Consider the following 24,820-nt stretch of genomic DNA (forward strand, 5'->3'; position numbering starts at 1 on the left):
ATAAGTAAACAGAAACAAACCTGAGGAATGTCAGGATTTAAAATGCTACCTCTGTTTCTGCAAGTAATTTGGTCCTTCCAAAAACTGATGTCCCTGCTGTGAGGAGTCCTTAATATCATTCCTCAAAGGATTTCACTTAATTAAAACAATGCAAGATGCAATTTATAAAAATAATCTATTGAAAAAATGGCACTTTTTCAGCCATTAAAATACAGGTATTAAGTCAGAAATACTATTTTAATAGACTAAAATAATTTTGTGTATGCTTAAAGATTTTCAGAGTGACAAATATTTCAACTTAGCTGTTAGACACCAAACATACTTAAATAAACATAAGGCAGCAAAAATGCAGTCAACAGTGTTTTAGAACACAAATCCAGACCTGTCTTCTACTCTTCTTTAATTGGCTCTCAGCCCTCAGGATGACCTGTGTGCTATTCGACCCCTGGCCCTGCCTTCTCACTGGATTTGGCCAAGGGAAGGCAGATGAGAATATGGGAGGAGAGAGGCCGAGATATTTATTCCCCTGGATCCCTCAATGCTGAGACCCAGTTTTCTAGGGATCACCTTTGTCTAATAAAGAACACAAACTTCCAGTTATAAAATAAAAGTCATGGGGACCTAATGTAAAGCAATGGTAATAGCGAAGGTAGATCTTAAAAGTCCTCATCACATGCATACAAGATTTGTAAGTATGTGTGGTGATGGATGTTAGTTAACCAGACTTACTGTGGTGAGCATCTCACAATATATACAAATATCGACTCATTATGTAGTATACCTGAAATTAATATAATGTTGTATGTCAGTTATATCTGAAACACACACACACACAAAACTCCATTTGGGCAACCCTCACTTACACACTAGTTGCTATTCTCTCTAGCATAACCCATCCTTCCCCTGAGCCAAAGGTCTACATTTCATTTACTTGAATTCATTTTTGCCTGATTTCTAATTGTTTAAATATATCTTAATTGTCTCTCTCCAATTTTCCTATGGACATTCAACTCATTCTAAGATGAAGTTAATTCTTTGCCTGATAGTAAGGAATTAGACTCAATACATATTTCTTTTTTTCTGACAGAATTTTCATACTCTCCAAAAATTACTCAAATATTTGACATCTTTTCCCATTGTAATTACAATGTTAGGAACTAAGCACATTCTGTAGAGCTATTTAGAACAGGAGGTGGGACAAAGGTACCAGTGAAGTTACAGTTCGGCATTTTGCTTACATTTTTGGTTATGCTCCCCCCATACACTTTAAAAAAAAATCTACTAGGTTTCTTCCAAATATGCTAATCTGTATTATTTCACACTTGTAGACTTCTGTTTCAATCACTTATCAAGGTCATTCTCCCAACTTTTATTTTTTCAAGACACATAATGGCTTTAAAGAAACTGATGGTATATATTATGCTCTAACTTTGGAGCTTTTGCTCCTCCGGCACCCGCTACCCATGAACTTAAACATGCCGCATCCTCTTTATCACATCTGTATCTCTTGTTCCTATCCAAAGGGCACAAGAAAAGATCTGAGCCTGAGTGTTATAGCTTAACAGATGAAATAAATTGGAGCCCAGGGAAATGAGCTCCTCAACTACTACTTGGTCAAATCAGAAAGAAAATTAGTCTAGATGCTAATGATGATGTGTGCTCAGCATGCCAGGTGGCACATGATCAACCCTCACTGAGATGAGAGAAAAGCAGGAGCTATTAACAATTTTAAAGCCATATTGGGGAAACTGCAACCCAGAAAGTTAGCCACATGACTGGTAATTAAACACTCTGCTAAGTCGTTTGTCTCTCCATGTTAGTGCTTGAGTCATTATTGAACCTAAGAAAATATATATTCTTATCTTGGTGTAACTATATAAATTATTTCTTAAGATTTTCCCGATTAGTCTATCTTTCTCTTAGTTTGTTTTCTTTGCCTTCCTACCTAACAAGCACTCGGGAAAGACATTTTCACTAGTTGTTTCCTTTCAACATGCATATCCATGCCGCATTTGGATATTAGGTCTGCTGTTCTTTATATAGCCAGGGCAGAGCCAGTGCACCCCAACTCATAATTAATTTCAAGGAAGTCCCATTTTCTCATTGCCTGTCTCATTTTTTGCTTCCTACCCCAACGGCAACAACAGCACCAACAGAAATAATAGTCACTGTGTAAGTGTTTGTTTCCATATTTCTTCACTGCTTTTCAAATTTTTTCCCCCAAAGAAATCTCATCCCAATGACCAATACTCAAAACAGAGAAAAGCCCAAGTCTCTCTGGGCCATTTTGACAGTAGCGGCTTTATCTCATTTGATTCTCCAGTGATGCAGTATGTTATTTACTATTACCATCTTTATTTTAACTGAACGTTGGAGAGCCTTAATAACTTGCTCAAGGCCACACAGCAGTAAGAGAGTGGAGTCAAAACTGCATTTATCCAATCAACACATATTGTGTGCATGCCTCCTGTGTACCAGATAGGACTCTTGGCACTGAATAAACCAGCAGAGTTCCATGTCCCTTATGGAGCTTCCATTCGATCCGAGTGGGGATGAATGCAAGTCTGTCTCATTCTAAGATGGTGTGGACTTTGTAAGATACTATGCTGGCTCTACTTGCATTATTTGGTTTTCTCTTTCATTCGATTACTCTCTGTTTCCTGACATGACCAACAGAGGTATGCTTCAGCTTTCATATAGAATATTTTTTTTTTTTGAAAGAGAGAGACAGAGGCAGAGGGAGAGGGAGAGGGCGAGAAAGAATCTTAGGCAGGCTCCACGCCCAGTGTATAGCCTGATGCGGGGCTCAATCTCACGACTGTGTGAGATCATGACCTGAGCTGAAATCAAGAGCTCGATGCTTAACTGACTGAGGCACCCAGGCACCCCTCTTTTTTATTTTTTGTTTAAAAAATTTTTTTTATTGTTTATTTATTTTTGAGAGACAGAGAGACAGAGACAGAGTGTGAGCCAGGGAGGGGCAGGGAGAGAGGGAGACACAGAATCCCTAGCAGGCTCCAGGCTCTGAGTTGTCATCACAGAGCCCAACACGGGGCTCGAACCCATGAACTGTGAGATCATGACCTGAGCTGAAGTCAGACACTCAACCGACTGAGCCACCCAGACACCCCTTTTTAAATTTTTTTAAATGTTTATTTACCTCTTATAGACTATTCTTATCAGCTTAAATTTATATATTGCAAAATTAACATCTGTCTGCCTCTATGCTGCCAAACAATTGCCAGCAATGGCTAGCTTTGCTGTGGTGCTTGAAAACCCACAAAGCCCATTTCCACATATTCCCTCGCTTATTTCTCTTAACTATTTCACAAACTACAACCAGCTCTCAAATTATGATCCTGTGTAATGGTTTGTAAATGACAAAGTTATGAATGGGGGATGTGCATCTCCATCTACTTTTTTAGGCATGCAAAATATGTTTTTTTCTTAAATTTTCTTTAAGTTAATTTGATTTAACCATGGAGCTTCATATCCCACTCAGCTAATGGGAAATTCAACCTCAATCACTGCGGGGGTCCCTATTCCCACACCCTTGCCAAGAAAACTTACTATTACACTGGTTTGAACCCGTCAGTTCCTGGACGGTGCTTGGAAAATGGGAAATCAGTGATCATTGCTGCATATGGGAAATACATCTGTTCCCTCCTTGTGGTCTTGCTACCAACATGGACACTGCCAGATAGAAGGCTATGAGGCCATAAGCCTCAGATGTTTGTTTCCACCAAGGTCACCCAAAATTTCTCTTGTATTTTTTCCTCAGTGGCATTTCTCTCTTCTTACCCTCCAGGATATATGAAACTAGCTCCTTAAGGGCTTGAGCTTTGGAATCTAGGAAGCTAGGAAGAAAGGGCTCTTACAGGCAACTTCTCTTGACAACCATCATAAACTCTCTGGAGGCAAAGAAGCTTAGAGTTGAAGAACGGCTTGAGGATATTTACTGGGGAAAATTCCGTAAGTTGATATTTCAAAATTCTTCTGAGATATGACGTGTACTTACGTGTTGCTTATTATTATGAGCCAGAAACTGTGAAAAGCATATTAAGTGTCTAGTATCATTCAATACTCCCCAAATCCTAATGAGGTTGAGCCAACTACTGCACCATTCTGCAGGTGAGGAAAATGATGCTCACAAAGTTTATGCAACTTTCCTAGCACATCCAGGGAATGACAGAGTCAGGGTTTAGCGCAGGTTTGAGCTCAGAACTACTTTCCTTTGCATTTCCTTCCATCTGACCTATCTGTCCCAACAATGCCATTGCTGTAATCATTTGGGAGCTACCACGGGGTGCCCACCACCTTTCAGTGCTTCCATTCACTGTCCTGGAATTAAAGGAACTTTCCAACTAAATGTTCTTGGCTTCCTTTAAGATGCTGATAAAGTTGGTTTGCTGTATCTGTGTGGGGTTTTACTTCTTTAAGTCTGGGCAGCTCTGTCTCTGATTAAGTTTCTTCGTGTCAGGACCTGAGTGTCCTGTGTTTAAGGGGCAAAAAGATATTTCCCTATGGATGCCTACTAAAAAATATACATTAATAAAACTCATTCCTAGATGTTTGGGTTCAGGGAGTCCAGGGAGGGCTCTGGGGTTCAACTTTAGCAAAAATTTGCGTAATTCTGGTACAGGTAGCACATGGTGCCCTCTTAGAGCATCACTGCTTTAGTCTACCTTTTCTCTATGTTATCATTAATATTTATTCAAGTCAATGTTTGGTTACCAGAAACAGAAACTCTCTAAGTTCAAATATAAAGGGAGTTTACTGAAAAGAAGGGCAAGGTGCCATTATGAAAAAGAAGACAGGGAGGTGACTTAAGAACTGCACAATTGTCAAAGAGGTATTCTGTGTTGCTTTCTCTAAGCCTTCACGGGTCCCTGTCTCCTCCATTCACTGGAGTTGTATGGGAATACGTCTGTTCCATCTCATCTCTGCAGACCAGCTTTGTCCTGCTTGCCCATGGCCTTCACTTGAGAAGCCTTAACCGAGTCCTAAATTCGACATATCACTGCATTACACTCAGTGATTACAATCTCTATATTTCTTAGTGCAACATATCAAATAAGAATCTGACTAGCTCAGCTTAACTGTCTATGGATCTGATGGCCACCATGGTGCAATAATTTGAGGTTACATAGGCAAGTGGTGGGGTCTATGGTCCTGTGTTGCAAATGTGCCTGTGAAAACCTGTCACTGAATCAGGAGTTACAAACGTGAGGGAAGGTTCCAAAAAAGATGGCTGTGGGTCGGGAACTATAACTCTTGGAATATCACTGTCAGAGAAGTCTTAAGACTTTTCATCTTGTGAGTTCTCAGCTCAACTGCTCCCACTTCCAATTGTTCCCTATTAAACATGGCACCCAGTCTGGATGGTTCTTCTCAACATTCAAAGCCATTGGAGCCTGGCTCTCCTGTGTCTATCTGTAGTTGTCCTTCCCACAGGAACTTTCTTCTGCAGGCGAGTTTCTACTCCTCTACTTCTCCAACATGCCTTCCTTAATCTGGAATGTTTTCCATTTTCTCTGTGTCTGCTTACTTTTCCTTTTTAAAGTTTAAGTTTATTTTGAGAGAGAGAGAGAGAGAGAGAGAGAGAGAGAGAGAGAGAGAGAGGTGGGGCAAAAAGACAGAGAGATTCCTAAGCAGGCTCTGCATTGTCAGCACAGAGCCCAAGACAGGGTTTAAACTCACAAAATCTTGAGATCATAACATAGGCTGAAACTGAGAGTTGGATGTTTAATCCCAGGTGCCCCCAAACAGAGTTCTTTGAAAGTAAGAATTAGGTCCCAGACTGAAGGCAAGAATTAAGTTACAGACAGCTATCTTCTCAAGAACCTAAAAGAGTGCAATGTAACAAGGCCACCAAAAAAGTAAGACAAAGAGCTGGAGGAAAGAGTTTTCCTGTTGGCATAAATATCTTTGAACTTAATAATGCAGTTCAATCTCATTCTTATTTTCTAGGCAATCTATTTAAAAGATTTAGCCCATCTGATTGATATATGATCTCCTTCCATATTACTGTTTTTTTTTTCCTTTTCTATCCCGAGTTATTTTCATTCAACTCATTGAGTTAAACTCAATATCCACTGATAATCACATGGGACAATGTGGTGGTAAAATTTCAATAAAAGTCAGACTTTAGTTAAGATGTCATTGTTAAAAAGAAGTTTAAATTAAAGGAGACAAGGTACCACAGCAACATACATACACAGTCTAATTAGTTTTAAAAGAAATTACCTCATAGCCAAGTAAATGTCCATTGCTTAACTTCCAAGGAATGGTGTTCCATGACACTTCAATTTCTGAGGAAGACAGGCTATTTGCAGACACTTGAGATGGAGCTATTGTAGGCTCTGTTTGGCAACAGAAAGTGAAATACAGTTATTATTTTGGTACTTAATTAAAAAATCTATTGAAGCTTTTGTTTTCAAAAAAGTACTATAATGTATTTGAAAATTCAACTAAGTAGATTATAAAATTATTTGAAAACATGAACCATGTCTTGGTCTATTTCCATTCCTTGGGAGTCAGTGGGCTTTTCCTTGCTAAACAGCCACAGGAACCTGTTCTTTCCTCTGTTGTACTTTTTTTCTTGGTACCTTTTCTTCCCTTCTTTTCCTTTGTTCTCTCCCTTTCATCCCACAGCTCTTGCTTGGGCACTCCTATGCCCACAAAGGCTGTCTGTTTATTTATTTATTATGTTTTGCCAAACAAAGTCATGCTTTACAGAGTTCATTTATTCAATAAGCATTTAGTGAGTGCCTTCTGTATTCAAGGCCCATAACAGGGGCACACTCAAGATGGGCCAACTTCCAGGAGTTCACTGTTCTGAAGGAGTAGACAGGCATGCACAGAACTTATAACACAACAAAAAGATCCTTTTGTAATAAACAACTCTTAGCAGCTTTAGGGGCTCACAGTAATTCTCTCCTCTCAGGGCACAGCTCTGAGCAGAGGCTCCCCCCTGACCTGATATCCATTTCTGTGTTAAATGATCCTTCTTCTGGGCCATGCTTATTGATAGTGAGACAGAGTCTTGGTCCAAGGAAGGACCTATTGGATTTTTTCTCCTGAGTATTCGAAATTTGGTTTGGACAAATAAGGAAGGAGTACTTGAGGTCAGTCAACCCCACGTGACACCCTACAGAGGTAGATGGTTTCTGAGGCCCCAGAGCTTCTCTGATTAATGATCTTTATGAGGTGTGCTGTTTAAAACTTACTTTGATTGGATAAGTCCTAGTACATTTCCACCAAATCCCTTACCTTTCTCACAGATAAGTCAAATCTGTTTCTGATGTTTGAAATAGAAAGACCTTTACCGAACTCATCATTAGTGGCAAGAATAGTAACAGAAGGAGGAAAGGGCAGAGGAGGAGAGGGCGAAAGTCTGTAGTTGTCCCTCCTTCTAATTGCCAGCCTTTCCAATCCACGGTGCACAGGGTAGGCAGTGTCTGAAAACTCCCTGGTTAACTGCCATCTTTCCACAGATCCCTGCCTTTGTAATGAAAATCTTTGGCAACTCTTGGAAATGGGGTCTGGCTATTAATATGAAGGCTTTTTTTTTTTTTTTTTGCAAAGGTTTATACTACCTGTTTGTTTTTCTCTCCGAACTCTGTAGAAAAAGAGAGGATAAGAATAGTGTCGGGGGTATTAAAAAAAATTGAGTCTTATTATTTTATACACAACAACTGTGGACCATGTTTTTCAATTTACTGCAAGGTGCTGGGGGTAGAGAAGACACTGTATAATCACATTTCATGAGTTCAGAATGGTTAAGAGCGAAGGCTTTGGGTTAAAATACTAGCTTAGCAAGTCTGTATGGAGTGTGGCAAGTCTATGAATTTCTCTTATTAAATTTCCATTTTCTTATGTATAAATGGACAATAATAATAGTGCCTACGTGTAATTCCTCCTTGGAAAATCCAAATTAGATAAAGTCTGGCAGATGGTAAGTATTCAATACATGTTAGCTCCTGTCATTCTTATTAAGTAGAACCCCATGTGAGAGCCAATATTCAGCTGCTTTTGTCCCATAAAACGGCAATTTCATATGATTCTCCTAATAATACTATTTTCTAAAGAGATACCATAGTTGGGGCAGGTGTAGAAGAAAGGCAGAGAAGTGGAATGGGTCCAGAGTGGACTGGCTGGAGCTGGTGCATCACATTCTCGAGTCTGCACATTGCACACCTCTCCATGTCACACTTCTGGTCCTCTCTGTCTACCCTGCTAACATCCTATTTGCAGGTCACAGGAAACACTATAAAACCTGAGATTAGGGCATTCCCAAGAGAATATCTTAATCTTATCCCCAAAAGAAGAAAGTTGTGGAAAGCTGTGTTGTTTCTTGCTTCACAAACTGGGACTTGAATGCACTCTTCATCAAGATTTTTATAAAGGTTATTTACTTTGACAGTGGGGGAGGGGCAGAGAGAGAGGGAGAGAGAATCCCAAGCAGGCTCTATGCTGTCAGGTTGGAGCCTGACTCAGGGCTCAAACTCCCGAACCATCAGATCATGACGTGATCAGAAACCAAGAGTTGGCTGCCTAACCACCTGAGCCACTTAGGTGCCCCAGCTCATCAAGAGATTTTTAACCAATAGTTACATCCTCTGACTAGTTAGTGAGTCTGGTACTTCCAAGTAGGCATGGTTGATGTTTACCACCTGAAATGTGAATCTCACTGTGACTTCAGTCATTATCCTTTGGAAGAAATTTATCTGAAGTCACAAAGAACTTCCAAATCAGTTTTTGGAGCGTAAGTGGTTTATTAGGTTGGAACTGATATATAATCAAAATGTTTTCCATACCTTCTTCTGCAGAGAACACTGTTGTCACTGGGCTAAATGGTCCTTCGCCTTTGTTATTATAAACACCCACTTTAACTTCATACAGTGAAAATGGCACGATGCTTTCATTCCTAAAGACATATCTTGGGGTATCAGGAGATGTAACCACTGTCTGGATCCAGTTGGTAACTCCAAGGGGACGGAAAGCAACAACATAACCAAAACCTTCACCATTCTGTAGTTCTTCGGGGACTGGCTACAAAGGAAAGGCATATTAAATCACCCTTACACATGAGAGTGAGATAAAAATAAATGGAGCTATAATCCTTATTCTTTTGCAAAAGCCATCAAATAATAATTGACATCGTATTAAGCGGTTATATAAAAAAAGGAGAAAAAGGTCAGTGGCACAGTCAGCTGCTTTTAAACAGACATATGCCACTCTTTCATAGCCATCCAGATAACTAATTATAATTTTCTAAAGTTATTCAAATCTTTTTGAGCACTGTGCAGCTCCAATGTGACTTATGTATCATAAGATACGCTTTTAGTTCAATATACCTCATCTCTTAAATCAAATAAAAATCATCTAATCCCTAATGTTGAGTCTAAGGAAAGAAACTGCCCACTGATTAGATGGTTAAATACAAAAGGAGTAAAACTATAAAAAAAAAAGAAAGTAAAAACAGTGTATTAAGGTCAAAGTTGTGTTTAGATCATGTCAAAAATTCCTACTGACACTCCATCACGATCTCTTAACTTTCTAGTTTTTCATCAACATCTTCAAACAACACAGCCAATTCTCATGCTTTCTGACTTCAAATGTGTTAATTAAAATTTTTCCTAATTACAACATAAAGCAAGAGCTGAGAGCATGTCCAGGAAGCAAGCACCTGCTGGAATCAGTGGGTGTGCGTCAGTGGGGTTACAGCTGCATAGAAAGCCGTGAGGACAGCTTGAGAGAAAACAGCCAGGACTTGACTCTCACCCCTATGTTTACCAGCCAAATGACCCTGGGCAAATTATTTAATATTCTCTATGCCTTAGTGTTTTCATCTATAAAATGTTCCAAGAGTGAAATGGAAAACAAAACAAAACAAAACAAAACCATACACAAAATGCTGGAAACAGTGATCAGCATAGAGTAAGCATTCAAAAATTTAAGCTACTAACATTACCACTCCCTCCAGTACCACCACCAGTGCCACTCAGGAGGCCATGGTGGGAACAACAACCCCCAATGGGGGAGGATGGTGCCCAGACACTTACATCCCAGGTTATCACCAGCTCAGACCGGCTCCCACCTCCTCCACTGACTTCTGAAGGAGGCACTTCTGGAACTGTGTAGGTTAGAGACACAGAGATAAAACCCTATTTGCATTTGGTGACACTTATGTGAAAGAAGATTCAGTGCTGCTTCTTTCTTTCTTTTTTTTAACGTTTATTTATTTTTGAGACAGAGACAGAGCATGAACGGGGGAGGGTCAGAGAGAGGGAGACACAGAATCCAAAACAGGCTCCAGGCTCCGAGCTGTCAGCACAGAGCCCGACATGGGGCTCAAACTCATGGACCGCGAGATCATGACCTGAGCCAAAGTCGGCCACTCAACCGACTGAGCCACCCAGGCGCCCCAGTGTTGCTTACTTCTAATAGTTGAAGTAATCTGATCCCAGGCACATTATACATATGCGTATGTGTGTATCTGGATCATATAAAACATATATGCAATGTGTGTGTGTGTGTGTGTGTGTGTGTGTGTGTGTGTGTATCTTTGGGGAGATCAAATAATTTACATTTGCATGAAATTATCAAAGATTCAAAATACCTCAAATAGTAAGAAAAAAATGACTCTGTATAAAGATTAATACAACAGGGGAAAGTGGTTCACTAGGTATGATGGGAAATGAATCCAGTATCAACATTTAACTTGGGAATATTCCACAGTAGAGTTGGCATATTCACAGTTGGCTCTCTAACTGGTGAGCCAACATTGGCTTTACCTAAAAAAAAAATGACCTAGACTCAAATCCTCAAATCTTGTTAAGACCTGCTCTTTATAAACCTCACACAGGTGTCAGATTCCTTACTTACACTGAGAACTTCACGCTTCCTAAGTTCTATGACATAACTAGAATAGAAGTTCCCTGAAGGTGGTCTTTGTTCCCAGCTGTATCCACCATATCTAGAACATGCTGAGCACACAGTAGACACTCCTTAAATATGTGTTGTGGGGGGCACCAGGGTGGTTCAGTTGGCTAAGCGTCTGACTCTTGATTTCTGCTTAGGTCATGATCTCATGGTTTGTAAGATCAAGCCCTGCCTCCACCTTTGCACTGACAGTGTGGAGCCTGCTTGGCATTCATTCTCTCCCTCTCACTCTGCCCTTCCCCTACTCACGTGCTCGTTCACTCTCTCTCTCAAAGTAAATAAATAAATATTAAAAAAATATGTGTTGTGTGAATAAATAAATGGACTACAAAGATCAGCAAGGTTCCCCTATTTCTCATAATTCCTGCCGGAAATGTCACATGCATTGTCCTGAGTAAAAAAACATCATTAAAATTACTGAAATGTATTCCTTGACTTCTATTTTGGCTTAGTATCTAAAGTGATATGTGAGCTGTACTTCAAACATCCTTTTAATTAGTATTAATTAATATTAAAGATGCTGAAAAGGAAAGTCTATTGATTCTCTCAAATGCCTCAATAACGTGATACTATGTACACTTCCTAATTTCCAGTTTCAATGTTAGGATATTATAAAAGAAGTCTTATGGTTAATACTAATAGTTTCCCCAAATATAAAATTTTAACAATGATTCTCTCTTAATCATTGAGGGGTCAAAATATTCCTAATCACCAGTAACTTGAGCTCATTCATGGAGCATGGTGGCAAAATGAGATTGCCTAGCAGCAGAACTCCCAAATGTCATTATCCTACCAATTTGTCAATGCTTGTTATAAATGAAAACAGCATTTCCCTTGTTAACAGGGTGACTATGTCAGATAGTAATTATAACCTTAAGTGACAAAAACATATTCACTCAACATGCACTAATAAACGCTGATGATGGACTGAACTTTTGGAAATGTCACATTACATTAGAATCACTTATATGAGTGTCTTTTGACAAATGCCATATGGCCAGTTCTGCCATTAGATAGGTCAGATAATTGCAATAATGGATTTTTGAGGTTGATTCCCTGCTGGCCTGGAGACCAGTGCCAAGAGAAATGGAAATACACACCCTATTAACCCATTTTACTCAGAAAACAAAAACACTAACCTGCCTCTTCAGTTCTTACTTTTTCTGAGGGTAAACTGGGTTCTCCACCTCCAATTTTGTTGCTGGCTACAACCCGAAATTCATATTCCACCCATGGATTTAACTCGACTACAGTAGCTGTGTGTGTTTTCCCATCAATGATTTCAGGCACTAAAAAGGAATATATCAGAGAAGTGACAGTCTGCATGTCTTGGCGCTGACTTAAAATCCATTTATATGTACCAATGGCATTTGACTCTCTTCTTTTACCTGTTGTGGCAGTTTGCCAACCCACGGAGAAAGGGGTCCTCGCCTGGACAGAATAGGATATAACTGGGCTATGGTTATCTGTACCTTCTTTCCAAGAGAGTTGGGCTGTCGTATCTGTAATTTCATCTACCTTCACATTTTCTGGTGGTCCAGGTGAACCTAAGGAAAACAAAAATGCAAACACTCGGTAGTAATTCCATAAATGTCATCTTTTATACCAAAGTGAAGAATGTGTCACATGATCCATTCAATACCTACAACTGATCCTAATTTCAAAACTACTTGGGAAGAAGGGCATTTGCCTAGCAATACAATAACCACTTTTTCTTTTTGACATTTCTGCTTTTAGATATTCAATCTGGATATGAGTCAGTAATTTCAAAATCATAGTATTCTAGGCCTGCAAATGACACTTGCTTTTTGAGGCCTCTGTTCAGTAGGATTCCTGCACCTTTCCAAATTCTGCATCTTTTACTTTTGGCATGATTTCTTTTCTTTTAATTAACTGATGCACATCTGTAGTTCCTAGTTTGCTGTCTGGAGTTGTTTTATTCTATCATGTCCTCTGGTCCTTTTTTCAGCCCAGTAGCAAAGCAATACCTTGGACAGTAGCTCAGATTGGCAAATTCTCTCAGGCATTCTGGATGATCCTGGTGTTCTGGAAGTTGTCATATACACACTATCACTATTCCCTTTCATATTAAACACTGTCGCTGTATTAATGACATGCTCAAAAACACATCAGCTTGGCAGCAGCTGTGAAATGCTTATTACAGTGAGAGCTATTTGAAGGGCAGAGCTGAGATATTTATTTTGTTGAATTAGCACCCTCCTTATTGTCACATCCTCTATAGACTATTTGCGGGGGGATCAAATCAATAATATAACTCACATGCTCATATGTGGTCTCATGGTTTTTCTTCCAGTATGAAATTATTAGTGGAAATGTAAAACAAACAAACAAACAAACAAAAAACCACTGAGGCACTCATATCTACCTCTTACTATGAGGTCGGCGGCAGATGAAACACTGTCCACCCCCGTCTGCACCATACACACGTATTTTCCACTGTGTTTCAGCTGAATGTTTCTGATCATTAAATCTCCAGATGAACTCTGTTGGGAAAAAACAGGTAAGGAACACACTGTCATTTTGAAAACACAGACAGTCTTGAAGGCTGTAGCCAACAACACCATGGAGATGAAACCCATTTTTAGAGAGAAGACCAAGGTGGTTCAAGACGGAAGATTGCTACAATGGAATGTATGGAAATAAAAACATGTTAAAAACCAAATGTGATTGCAGATATAGATTTCTGTATATAAATAAATGACAAGCTTCCTTCTGGGCATTTATGGTTTCAAAAGTAAATAAGGGCAGAGATTATGGTCTCAGAGTCTATTTACTTCCATCCACTAGGATGACACTTATTTTTATATCCACAGCTCAGCACCGGCTCAACTCTTCTCTCTGGTTCCAACCTCTCTGCAATTATCTGCCTGAGAAGAGGAGAGAAGCATTTAGGTATCTGGTGGGAGATAAATACAGCAGGACAAGAGGATTACCATGGTTGAAACACTTTTCTGAACACATTGGAGCTTAAAAAGCCTAAAGCCATTTAATTCTTTCAATACAGAATTTAGGAACAGTCAGTATGAACCCCTCAATAAGAAGAAATTAAAACACTTTAAACCTGAAAAATAACAGCTGTCCATAAAGACATTTGCTGGCGTCCTCTAGCACCAATTAATGGAGCAAATGTATTTCTAAAAGCTCAACTTCAAATGTCCTCATTTTAAAAGAATATAAAATCATGTTCATAAAAGTATTTACTGCAGGCCAGTTGCACGCATTAGTAAAAATATGGATTAAAATAAAATGATTTGGCAAGCAAAGCTCTTTGAACATGATCACTTACTGAAAAATCTCTAAACTGGTACATAAGAGGAAGCAATAGTGTTTTTCATATTAATTAAAAGGACAGTTTTACTCTTAAGTTTTCCTAGTATTTTTTAAAAGATGGATTCCACTACCGTGCTTCTAGGTAATTTCCTAAGATCTCCTACAGGGTAATTCCTCAAATATTGCTTCCTATCCTTTGGATTCTTAATGGGCTATATATTCTCTGTTGGTCAGATTCTGTGGCTTTAGCCTGAATTTCTTGAGTACTGGGAGAAAGCAGATGTGAGGTGACTGATGGCTGTAATTAAATGATAATCCAAAAACTGTTAAGTTTGCACATTTTACTTTCAAGTTGAACTTTTTTCTTTCCCTCCCTCTCTTTCTCCTCAGGGTTATTTAGAAATTTATCCCCAGGACAAAACTTTCAATGCTTGCTGACCTTTAGAAACTCTTCAGGTTTTATGAGCTCCATACACTCACAGGAGGTTGATTATCATTTCTATAGAAATCTCTTATTTTCAGGGAAGTAAGAACCGTTACTATTAAATTCCATCAAGGCATTAGGTCAGTTCTTATTCTTGCTTATGTTTATTTGCTTATTTTGAAAGCAGTTCGGTAAAAGGAAAGTGGAACTGGACTTTCTTTATGCCCTTAGACATATAAATACATCTTTTAGGCACACTTGCTGTTTGTATCTGTTGAAAGAGTAAGGAAGAGACAGATATTGACTTGTCATTTCTTTTCACCTATGGTATGAATGGGTGAAGAAAGAAATAATTAGTTTGCTTATGTCAAAACCAAATCACCTTCCTGAAGAAATGTAGTTGGGCTCACCATCAGGGAAAATAGAATTTTTAATTATCTTTTTACAATGTAGAGTGGAAAAAAGAAGCAATTAACTAAGAGGTGTAGACAGCAGGAACCAGTGACTTTTTTCCAGCACTAACATAAAGTTGAGGGGATGAATATGTAAATGGAAAATAAAATTTAGCAAAATTTAAGATGGCTGCTCTCTTTAATTTCTGTCTCTCTCGGGGCGCCTGGGTGGCGCAGTCGGTTAAGCGTCCGACTTCAGCCAGGTCACGATCTTGCGGTCCGTGAGTTCGAGCCCCGCGTCAGGCTCTGGGCTGATGGCTCAGAGCCTGGAGCCTGCTTCCAATTCTGTGTCTCCCTCTCTCTCTGCCCCTCCCCCGTTGATGCTCTGTCTCTCTCTGTCCCAAAAATAAATAAACGTTGAAAAAAAAAATTTCTGTCTCTCTCAATAAAGCATATTTGTATTGTTCCTCTTCAACTGTTTCTTCTCTCTTACTCTATTTTTTTAATTGATCAGTACAGAGAGTTAAGATTCATCTTAACAAAAGTTCATTGAATGTTTGCCATGTTAGGTTCAGTCAAGGATAGCAAAGTATCTAATACATGGTCTCTGCTCTCTAGAATGTAAACCCATGCCAGGGTAACAGATATATACATGTGAAACAAATTATTTTCATAAATATAGGAAAGTTATTTATTGAAAATTAAACTAAATTACATGCCACAGACCATTTGTAGATAACTTTAGAATAAATGAGATAGACAATTCCAAGCCCTGCTGAGGATGTGGGAGGAACTGGAACTCATGATGATTAGTACAACCATTCTGGAAAACTAGAAGTATCCACTGAGGCAGGACATAAGCATAATCTATGACCCAAGAATTCCACTTGTAAGTATAAACCTTACAGAGATGTATGCCTATGCTCATCAAAGACATTTACAAAAACGTGTGTAGCAGCACTGTCCATAAGAGCTAAACTATACAAACAACTTAATGTCCATCACAATAAATAAGTAGTGGAACACTCACTTAAGGAAATACTATTAGACCATGAAAATGAATGAACCTTAACTACATACGTCAACATGGCTGAGTCTCAGCATCAAAGACATAAATCAGAAGAGATAACATTATAGTAATCTGTCGTATCACAGATGTAGATTGTGGTTTTCTTTCAAAGGATGGGTAGCACCATGAAGATTTCTAGGATATGGGTCATGCTGTTTCCTGATTTCAGTGTTGGTTACCTGAGTGTGTTCATTTTGTAAAAAGTCATTGAGTTATACATTTATGATCTGTGCATTTTTTGGTCGAATATAATAGCTCTCAAAATTCAGTCATTACTACATGAGGCTATATGTTTATATGCTTCACATTAAATAAGGGCATAGGCTGAAGTTGTAAAATAACATGATTCTAATTCTAAACTCCAATTTCTTTCACAAGAATGAAATATTTGATAATAATAATGTAAGTAATTGTGCCAATTAGAACATCCTATAATTTCTTATCAAGATGTAATTGAATATTCTGACATTGCAAAAAGATAAAAAAGGAAAAGAAAATTCCCAAGGGAAGTTTCATTTATGTCAAACCAGTTCTTGTCCTCATCAGTTTTTCATTGCTCTTGGTTACAATATAGTTGATTGCTGACTGACTGTGATAAAGGTGAGAGAAGAGGTATGTCCAGAAAAACACCAGGAAAATTAGTAAAGTAGAACTCAAGAAAACTGAAAAAAGTTGTCAAAATGTGGCAAAGCAGTACTCACTAGATTATTTTCTTAACATATTTATCAATAAAATGTCATCCATTACTTAGATATATTTAGATTCAAATGAAACAACTTAGGAACATTAAAATCATCAAGCACATTCTTAGGAACACTATTAATTCTTTGAATAAAAAATAGCTTGGACTGATGAATGGATAAAGAAAATGTGGTATATATATACATACATATACATATACATATACATATACATACACACATACATCCATACAATGGAATATTACTTGGCAATCAACAAGAATGAAAGCTTGCTATTTGTACCACGCAGATGGAACCAGAGTGTATTACGCTTAGTAAAACAGTCAGAAGAAGACATATACCATATGATTTCACTCATGTGTGGAATTTAAGAAACAGATGAGCATAGGGGAAGGGAATAAAAAAAAAGAAAAAAACAAAGAGGGAGGCAAACCATAAGAGATTCTTAAATACAGAGAACCAACAGAAGTTTTCTGGAGGGGAACGGGTGGGGGGCTGGGCTAAATGAGTGATGGGTATTAAGGAGGGCACTTGTTGGGATGAGCACTGGATGTTATATGTAAGTTACGAATCGATACATTCTACTCATGAAACCAACACTAAACTGTATGTTACCTAACTTGAATCTAAATTAAAAAAAAAATAGCTTGTAGCTTGTTATCTATTAAATTAGTCTGTATTTCTTTGTATTGTTTTCCTGAACTCACCCTTTTCTCCTCTTCCTTCAAATACAGTGGAACAGAACTGGATAGATGCAGAGTCAAAGCTTCATTTTTTAAAAAATCTCCCATCCCTACTTCCCTTAGATCTCCCTCTCAAAGCACAGCAGTGCAATTCTCAGTCTTTCCCTTTTCAGTGCCATTGATCAGAGATTTACTCAGAAATGGAGCCTTTACTAATGGGACAGGCCTATTCTAATCACTTACAGGACTCTGAAAAGCAGGAGACATTTCACTAAGTTATATGAATTGCAGATTTTCTGAAATTCCCTATCTTTTAAAAATAAGATAATTTACTCAAAACTACTGATTAAGCATCCTCCTGTACTTCAGTCACGAGGGATACAACAGTGAAAAAAATAACTGTCCATATGTTCATGGAGTTTGCAGTTGAAAGACAGTCATTAATCAAATGACGACAACATACCAATGTAAAATTACAAAGTAATAACGCAAGCTCGAGGTACATAGAGGTATCTATGATTTTCTGGAGTTTTGGTGAATTGATAGTTGAACTGATATTTGCAACACGAGTACAAGCTACCTAGAAAAAGAGGGCTAGAGAAAAAGGCACTTAAACATATACAAAAATGCTAAGGCAAGTGAGAACATAGTCTATTTAGGAGCACAGGGGAGAGAGGCTATCAGGGGTATAGTTAATCCACGAATTGTTGATTTGTCCCCAGAAAACTTAAAGTTCATTGCAGATAGTTTCAGGTTCATATTTACACCTTGATGACAATGAAATTTTAAGTGTTTTCTATTAAAAAAAATTTTTAAGGCTTTGCTAGATTTACTTGATTATCCAATTATTTGTTCATCTAATGATGTAGATGTCCCCTAGAAAAAAATTACATCTAGAACATGTTACAGGTATAAACAGTAAATGGATTTATAAGCCAAATCATCTTTGAAATAAATGCTAAGGGAAAATTCAGTGTGCATGAAATATAGAAGAGGAGCTTATTAACTTTTCCCTATATTTTCTTAGGTGATGATGCTAATGGAATTTTTGATGTAATTTAAAGAGTGCTCTGCTCTGAAAAAAATACTACATGATGTGATAACCCATGCCAGGCAAAAACAAATAAGCAGACAGATCATTAATAATTATAGGTTGGCTGAAAGTACACTGTGATATCTACCATATGCTAAAAATCAAGGTATAAAATAAACCTTAGAACTCAGGAAACCTCTTGAACAGTGCAAATGTAGCATAAACTTCAATATAACAAATTATCAGCAAAAACTAATTTCCTAGTAAGCACTCTCAATGTAAATGCTGCTGCTGGACTGCCAAGAAGCATAATTTTCCAGTTTACGGGGGGAAAAAAAGCCTTTGACGGCTATTTGGAAGGCGAGTTTGAATAAGTGATCCACCTCCTTTTTGTCGCTTTACATGGCCTGTTATTGCTTAGATTCCAATGTTAATCATTCATCCTGTCGCTGGGTTGCCTTCCAAATCCTGACACTGCATGTAAATCATATGCAGGTGCCTTGAAAACAGTCAAACCTGCTGGTTCCTTTTGGAACCTGGGTGGTGTTTTCCTCTGTGAAGGTCCCTGAAGGAATTGTTGGTAGACATGAATGTCTGACCAACCAAATTACAATGTGCCCCCACCATCAATCCAAAACAGCTTCAGTAAGGTCACTTCCATTACAGATGTACACTGTTCAGGCAAGGAGGAGAAATAATTAGCAGTCCTGAGACCGGAAAAACAGGTCCTAACACTAACAGTCTTAGTTTGTTGACTGATTAACATCTTCCTTGGAAATTTTCTGAAGCCTAGCTGTCTGAACAGATGATACTAAAGGCAGAAAATGTGTTGTCTATTCATATCAAAATTTGCTTTATTTTCTTTGATACCAACAATTTGGAATAATTGTTCCCTTACTGGATTGAGAGCTCCAGCTTGTTCCATCATAATGGTTTTTGGAAGAGTGACACATAAAAGATGACAAAAACTCAGTCAAAGGCACTTCATGCATATTTTAGGTCATGTCAAGTGCTCGTTTGCTGTAAGGTATCAGCTTTTCTACTGCAAATCAAGTTCGTATTAACAATATGGGACACTTTTTTTCTGGAGGGCGGTGTGTTGATGGAGGACCTAACTAAGCATCCATGATTTCAGGATGCTTACTCTTTGTTCCCATAGTAATTTTAACTCAATGTTTTCTAATGACTTCATTCACTAGAGTCACACCTCCACAATTTGGTTTCCTGTATCCTAGTACCAAATGCTCCTTACTTTTTTCTTAAAATTATAAACTTTCTTAAGCAATATGGAAATTGATATGGAAAATGTATGTTTTCATCTTAAACAGAAAACTGCTGACCAAAATAATCATTACCTGCCAAAATGAATACGGTGAGTAGAAAACAGCACAAAGGACACACTGTCCACAATCATGTACATGGGTATTAGCCGGACACTTTCAAAATCTCTGAGACTGAGACCTTTGCTCTTTTAATCAAAAGGGGACTTTAGCAAGTATTAGAGAATTGTTAGTGACAAACTGAACATCATACTGAACCATTCTCCTTGATTTAACCTAATGATTGAAAGACAATTAAAAACATAATAGATCTCTCACATTCTACCTTATTATATATGGCCTATGAGTACATGATCTGTGCTTTGCAAAACATGGGGCTCTCCGGTTCACTAAATCCAGCAGTGCTCAATGCTGGCTGTACAGTAAACTCATCTGAAGAGTGTTTTAAAAAATACCAGAAATGCCTGGGCCACATTCCAGAACAATCAAATCGGAATGGACTAGGAAACGGAGACCCTTTGTCTGATTGTAAAGTGTAGTCAGGGTTAACAATCTTGATACCTCCTAACATTTCCATTCTTCATCTTCACTTCATTTACAACTAAAACGTTCTAAATAATCACTCATGTCTTTCCCTAACTCTAAAATTCTGCAACTAATAATTGCATGAGAAAAGCATGAAGTTAGGCTGTTTACTGATGGGCTCATAAGTTGAGAACAGTGCATGGGTGAGAAAACCAGTATTTATGAAACAGGTACTAGAGGTCAACGACAAGGCTTATTTCCTTGTAATCAGACTGCCTTGGTATGTTCACCATAATTAAAAAAAAAAACCAGTAGATACTGAAATAATTCAGCACGTTGACAAAATTTCTATAGATTCATACAGAAATTTACTATTTGTCAACATGAATCATTCCAGGATTCCTTTTTTTCTAAAAAAAAATTAAGTTTATTTATTTATTTTGAGAGAGAGCACAAGCAGAGGAGGGGCAGAGAGAGAGAGGGAGTGAGAGACACTCCCAAGCAGACTCCATGCCAACAGCACAAAGCCCAAGGATTCCTTTGGATTTAGGGGTCAAGTCTGACATAGCATGAAAGTATTTCACATCATGAGAGGCTACCCTGAGTGACAATTTAACTTGTGGATTAAATCTCTCTCTCTTTTTAAATCCTTGTATCAGAGCTTAAAATTTAGAGATAGTAGATTCATCCATTGTAGAATAAAAAGACTAGTATATAAAAACAGGAATCTACTCATACAAAGGAATAAAAAGTAATTGTTTCATGAAACCGTGACTGAGTGTGTCAAATGTATTTTTACTTCTAGTTTCAATTACTATTGCTATGTAATAAATTACTCAAAACTTAATGGTTTACAATAACAGTGATCATTTATTCTGCTCTGGAATATGTAATTTGAACAGGGATCAGTGGGGAAAGTCATCTCTTATAAATCTCATCAGCTGAGGTGGCTGGCAGGGGACTGGCAAGCCCATTTACATGTTTGGCAAGTTGAGGTGGGCTGTTGGCTGGGAATTCAGCCATACCTGTGGACTGGGGACTTTAGTTCCTCTTGAGGTAGACCTCTCCACAGTGTGCTTGGGCTTCCTCATATTATGGTGGCTGGATTCCAAGAGAAATGGTGCTGATGGAACAAGATAGAAATGCATGCATTTTTATGAGCTAGCCGTAGAAATCACATAGCGTCACTCCTGCTGTTCTTTATTGCTCAAGGAAGTCATAGAGGAGTAGGTTTTAAGGGGAAAGTCATAGATTTTACCAATGGGGAAGGGTCTCAAGTCATACTGAAAGAAGATGTTGAATATGGGATGTTGTTATAGCCAACTTTGCAAACACGACTGGCTACACTCCTCCAGATCTCTCTGTACCTACAAATACTGCCTCCTTTTTTGGGCAGCCAACCTATATGCACTATATCTAAAATGGTTCCTTCATCCTCTGCCTTTTCCTTGGGTTCCTCCCATCAAGAGATCCGAGGGAGCGAGAACAGTGAGTATGGGGTAATTATTCACCAAAATTTATCCTTACAGGGTTGTTTTGAGGGGCTGTACTGATGACTCAAACTAAGTTAACAACAACAGCCCTTGTCTAGACACCCTTCTTTTCATGTCAGTAGACTATGTGTGAGCCAGAAAAAGGACGCCTAAGCACTCACAGAGAATACAATTATGTCCTCTCCCAGGAGAACTGCTGGGAAAGATATCTCCCTATGTTTATTATAATAGCAGACCGATATGTTTCAACAGTACTCCTGACACCTCAGAAGTGTAGATTTTTCATCTCAAGTCTTACTGAAGAAGATTAAGTATGAGAGACTAGGTTTGAAGTAAAATATGACTATTGTTAGGCTATTTTTCTGGTAAAGACGGTGATCTAAAATTTTAGACTCTGTATAAGAAAAACAGCGTAAAAAATCAGAATGTTTATGGTAATAAAAGAACACCTAAAATCCTGATTTTTGAGTCTAAAATTTTAAATTGCCCCAAATGAAACATTTATTCTTCACTTTCTTATTTAGTTTCAGATCAATTAAATGGTATAATTAAATGTCATGCCTTGCAAAGTAGAATGATTTTCTTTCTGAAATTGGGACATAAACTCTAAGCCAGCATGAACAATTACAACTCAATAATAAAAAGGCAAATAACCCAATTAAAGAATGGGCCAGCCACCCTGACTTCCGGGTTTCAGTGTATAAGCAGCTTAGCATCACACTTTGTCCTAAAAGCAAGTAAAAAATTGAATGAACTGAAAAATCAACAACTCTTCTTAGATGTGGTACATCTAAGACTGAGGTCATAGAGGAAATCACTATCTCCCAAACTGGAAAAAACCACATGTAAATCCTGAGAATCCTAATTTATTGGAGCTGAAACCCGTGAGTAGGACATGCCCCAGGAGCTAGTACTGGGGTAGACAAACCTGAACTGTGATTTATGAATTGCTGGAGGGTCAGTGTGGACAAGCCGGAGAGCTACAACTCTAGAGAACGTAGTCATAGGTGGTTCTCTACGTTTCTGTGAGCTGTACCTCCAGGAGCTCTATCAGGTTCTCACAGTGAATAGCAGAGAAAAATTCCCCTGTGTTTCTGGCAGGGGAAAGGAATAGAACCCATGTAGTATTTTGAAAGAAGAACATTCTGTTCTTAACAAGGCTTGCTTTCAGGAGAAACTATTTTATCAGAGACTAACCTGCTGGGGGTTTTATCAGAGATAAATACTTCTGAGGGAAAGGGAATACCCAAATCCAGCTCTCTCTAGCCTTCAACATGGGGGAAGGAAAACAGACAAACTCCGAGCCCTGCAGACATCTCACCAAATGGGTGAAGGGGAACACAAAGCATTGAGAAGTTCACAGTCCAGGAGAACAGGCTGACCCAAAGAATGAGACCTAATCAGAGGACTAAAGAATGAGTTTCCTCACCCCACACCTTATACCACATTAGTAGTGACCAATTTACTGCCCCATGTCTGTCTAGCACATCATGTCTGCCCTTCAACAAAAAATGACAAAGCACATTAAAAGGCAGAAAAACATAGTTTGAAGAGATTGAATAAGCATCAGAGGAGGCACCATGTATGGCAGGAATGTTGGAATTATCAGACAAAGAATTTAAAAAGAATTGTGATTAATAGGATAAGAGATTTAATGGAAAAAGCAGACAATATGCAAAACAGATGGACAATGTAAGCAGAGAAAGGGAAATTCTAAGAAATAAAAAAGAAACACCAAAGATCAAAAATATGGTAACAAATGATTTGATGGGATCAGAAATAGAGTAGACATGGCTGAAAAAACAATCTCTGAGCTTGAGGATATGACAATTAAATTTTCCAATACTGAAAATCAAAGAGAAAAAGACTGAAAAAAAGAATAAAATATTCAACAAATGTAGGATAACTACAAAGGTATAATATACATTTAATAGGGATATCAGAAGGAGGTAAAAGAAAGAATGGGAACAGAAGTAATATCTGAAGCAAAAATGACTTAGAATTTCCCCAAATTAATATCAGATACCAAACCTCAGGTCCAATAAGCTCACAGAAAACTAAGCAGGTTAAATGCCACAAAAACTACACGTAGGCATTATCACATTCAAACCTCAAAAAACACAAAGAGAATCTTGAAAAATTCCTGAGGAAAAAAAGCACTTAACCTGGAGAAAGAAAAAAAGAGTTACATCCAATGTCTCCTCAAAAATGAACCAAGAAAACATATGGAATGAAATATTTAGTGCTGAAAGAAGAAACCCACCAACCTAGAGTTCAATACCCTGAAAAGTAAAAGGAGAAATATACACTTACTGAGGCAATAAAAAATATTAAGGAAATCGGTTGCCAGTAACCTGCATTGTAAGACATGTTAAAAGAAATCCTACAGAGAGAAGGAAAATGATATAGGTCAGGAATTTAGATTCACATAAAGAAAAGAAGAGCATCAGAGAATAAATAAGTCAATGCAAAATAAAGATTTTCTTCTGTTTGTTCTTCATAGATATAATAGTTAACACTTTGTTCAAAATACTATGATCAAAAGTGAATTTAATTTGATAAATAAATATACACATATGTATAAGTGAAATGAAAGACAGCAATGATATAAGGGGTAGGAGGAAAGAATTAGGAATATTTTGTTATTATTAGGTACTTGCACTACCATTGAAGTTGGTTTGGGTTATTTGAAAGTGGAGTTGGATTGGTTATAAATACATACCGCATACCTTAGGATAACTACTTAAAAATATTGTCATTGATATACTAAAAAGGGAGAGAGAGTGGAGTCCTAAGTGAGCATAAAATGCTCCATTAAAACAACAAAAGGCAGAAAAAACAGTGAAAGATAAAAACAAAAACAAAGAACAAGGGCAAAAAATAGCAAATGGAAGAAATATGATAGCTACTAATCCAACTATATTAATAATCTCCTTAAATGTCACTGGTCTAGGGGCACCTGGTGGCTCAGTTGGTTAAGTG

The 24,820-nt window shown here is 37.9% G+C and overlaps 1 protein-coding gene across 1 annotated transcript in view; it reads right to left on the reverse strand.

The window, feature by feature from the left end:
- Nucleotides 1–24,820, reverse strand: part of CNTN3 (contactin 3) — a 247,416-nt gene that overhangs the window by 24,496 nt on the left and 198,100 nt on the right. Inside the window, exons 13-18 of the mRNA XM_043587946.1 lie at nt 13,334–13,451; nt 12,336–12,494; nt 12,087–12,236; nt 10,068–10,138; nt 8,820–9,054; nt 6,247–6,362 (exon numbers count right to left, since the gene is read on the reverse strand). Coding sequence (XP_043443881.1) covers nt 6,247–6,362; nt 8,820–9,054; nt 10,068–10,138; nt 12,087–12,236; nt 12,336–12,494; nt 13,334–13,451 — 849 coding nt within the window. The remainder of the gene's footprint in view (nt 1–6,246; nt 6,363–8,819; nt 9,055–10,067; nt 10,139–12,086; nt 12,237–12,335; nt 12,495–13,333; nt 13,452–24,820) is intronic.

The sequence above is a fragment of the Prionailurus bengalensis genome, chromosome A2 (assembly GCF_016509475.1).
Source record: "Prionailurus bengalensis isolate Pbe53 chromosome A2, Fcat_Pben_1.1_paternal_pri, whole genome shotgun sequence".
Classification (NCBI taxonomy): domain Eukaryota; kingdom Metazoa; phylum Chordata; class Mammalia; order Carnivora; family Felidae; genus Prionailurus; species Prionailurus bengalensis.